The sequence below is a fragment of the Equus caballus genome, chromosome 31 (genome assembly GCF_041296265.1).
Source record: "Equus caballus isolate H_3958 breed thoroughbred chromosome 31, TB-T2T, whole genome shotgun sequence".
In the NCBI taxonomy this organism is placed as follows: domain Eukaryota; kingdom Metazoa; phylum Chordata; class Mammalia; order Perissodactyla; family Equidae; genus Equus; species Equus caballus.
In genome coordinates this window covers 60,547-63,129 of record NC_091714.1, presented here as the reverse complement: position 1 = coordinate 63,129, position 2,583 = coordinate 60,547, and the positions used below count along the sequence as shown (strand labels likewise).

Below are 2,583 nucleotides of genomic sequence, written 5' to 3'. Positions count from 1 at the left end.
TGGGGTCATTCCTGGTCAGGATGATGGTCTGTTATCCTGGAAAACCAGAGCTCACCTGGAATCCATCAGGTCCAGCCTGGAAGGAGTGGCCACGATGGACCTGACAGAAAGGCTAGGGGCATCTAGGGAATTTCTGCCCTAAGAAAGAATTGCATGTGGAAATGCAGGGATGCTGAAAATCCTAGTTCCCAGGGAGCACCAGGTTCATGGAGGGAGACCCGGCTGTGGCGCTAAAATCTGCCTCCCCAATCTTTCCCCTTGGAGAGAAAATAAGCAAGAAATGGGAATCAGAGTCACAGACTCGAATCCCAGGAGGACCAAGCCCAGGTCAAAGGTGAACAGGGACACCCTAGAGGGGCCCAGAGAGGGAGAGTCCTGCCTGCCCTTAGTCCCTTTGCACAGTACCTTCCTCTAGCCTCGCCCTCTCCACGTGCACATTTTCAGGTTTTACAGGATTTTCCCCACTTACAGTGGATGCAATTCCAGGGGCTGAATCAGAAAACAAGTTCCTCATTTGGGCAAGAGGAACTGGGAAAATGTTCCCTCGTCCTCCAAGAACAGAAAGGCAGCCACGGTCCTGGGCAGGAATTGTGCTGGGCACAGGCCAGGGCCAGCTTTTTTGCTGTTGAGGAAGGTTAGGTCTGAGCTAACATCTGCAGTGAATCCTCCTATTTTTGCTGAGGAAGACTGACCCTGAGCTAACATCCGTGCCCATCTTCCTCTACTTTATATGCAGGATACCTGCCACAGCGTGGCTGGACAAGTGTGCGTAGGTCCGCACTCGGGATCTGTACCAGTGAACCTCAGGCCACCAAAGGGGACCATGGGAACTGAACCGCTGCACCACTGGGCTGGCCCCAAGCAAGTGCTACTTTTAAAGACACCCCCGTCTCCGTGGCTGTTGTTCTGACAGAGAAAGTCCCTCCAACGTTTCAGCCCCAGGAGATCGGAGGGGCTGCTTCTGCTCTAGGACCAGGTGAACCACACTGCAATGACCCTGTCCTCTGAGTGAGGGGGACACGGGACTGTCCAGCAGCCAGGGACGGCACTGGCACTTCTCCCTTCACCACATGCCCTGAGCTGAGGACTCTGCGAGGTTTCTGAATTCAAGGAGGAATGTGAGATTCTGGATCTCATTTCCATGAGCTCAGAGAGTGAAAGAACCACACGTCCACTCCCAGGCTGAGAAAAAAAACAGAAATTTAATAGAATACTCAAACTTAGCATTTATCATTGACAACAAAAACATGGCCCCTCCAAAGAGGGAAATAGGCTCTGGGGAAAATGTGTGAGGGAGATGAGCAGATTGTCCACTGCCTTGTGGCCTTCAGGGACCCCAGGAAATGGATCACAAAGTTTTCATTCACATCAGCATCTGAGAGGTGGACCTGTGTACCTGAGTGTCCCCGCTGTGTCCCTGCTGTAGTTCAGCTGGTCTCAGGAGCGTCATCTGCCACCACCGCTGGGCTCTTTTTTGGGGGCCTGGTGTCTGGATAGAGAGAGGAATTTCCTAGGGGGCCTGCCCCAGTATCACAGCATACTCTCCCCCCTCCCTGCACCCACTGTACCCTGTGCCCCATCTGTTGGCTCAGTCAGTCAACAGCACCCCATCTGTCCCCGACACAGGGGCTGATATTTAGTGTCACCCACTTCACAGAGGAACAAACCAGTCCCAGAAATGCGAGGGGAATCGCCCGTGGCAGGACTGCTCAGCGGTGGAGCTGGGGCCCCAGCACCACAGCTGTCTGACTCCCCTGGCCCAGACTTGGCCTGAATCTGTACTGAGCCCCTGGATTTAGCCACTGCCAGTCCAGACACTCACTCAGCCCTGGGCGGGAAGATGAGTGGCTCTTCTTGTCTTTGAAGAAGAGTCGAATCTTTCTGGCCCACTGGTATCGTGGCTCCAGCTGACAGGACAGGCTGTAGCTACAGGACAGAGTGGAGTTGTTGGCTCCCAGGAGCCACGCCTGAGCTGTGCCTCCCAGAGCCTCCCAGCAGCTGGAGTCCCAGGGCCCCAGGGGTCGCCATGCAGCCAGATCTGAGGCTGACCATGGAGCCACGGCCATGGACACTGGAGCTGGTCTGCAGAGAGAGTCCGCCCTCCCCTCACCCAACTCCTGCCCCGCCTCACCTCGCCTCCTCACTCAGGGGCTCCACGGCCTGGAACCAGGCACCAAAATGCTCATTGGGCTGCACGGTGTACAGATTTGCAGCCTTCTGGACCATCTCGATGTCCTTGATGAATTTGAATTCCTGGGACAGAGGAAGGACAGGATGGAGACATGGCCTGGGTGGGGGACCCTGCAGGGCTCTTGGAGGGGGTGAGGAGGGGGACAAGGAGCCAGTATGGGGCCTTTGCCAACTTGGGAACTCTCCTTCCCTGCAATTCCAGTCAGGACGTGCCTGTTCTCACAGTTGGCCCGAAATAGATCCTCTACCAGGAAGGGGTCATTGATGCCAGCCCTTCCCCTACCCGCCAACGCCATAGGATCCCAAGCTCTGTATATCAAACTCTGCAAATAAATGTCCGACCCCAGGGATTGAGCTAGAGGGCTTGTTATGAAAGGGGGGCTCTCTGATTCC

The 2,583-nt window shown here is 55.4% G+C and overlaps 1 protein-coding gene across 1 annotated transcript; it reads right to left on the bottom strand.

Moving 5' to 3' along the window:
- Positions 1 to 1,183: 1,183 nt before the first annotated feature.
- LOC102148909 (ral guanine nucleotide dissociation stimulator) lies at positions 1,184 to 2,247 on the bottom strand. The gene is made up of 3 exons (XM_023632931.2): positions 2,132 to 2,247; positions 1,823 to 1,926; positions 1,184 to 1,489 (listed from the first exon to the last, which is right to left on the bottom strand). Exons 1-3 carry the CDS (start codon positions 2,224 to 2,226, stop codon positions 1,428 to 1,430), a joined length of 261 nt encoding a protein of 86 aa, XP_023488699.2. The 5' UTR covers positions 2,227 to 2,247; the 3' UTR covers positions 1,184 to 1,427.
- Positions 2,248 to 2,583: the final 336 nt, after the last annotated feature.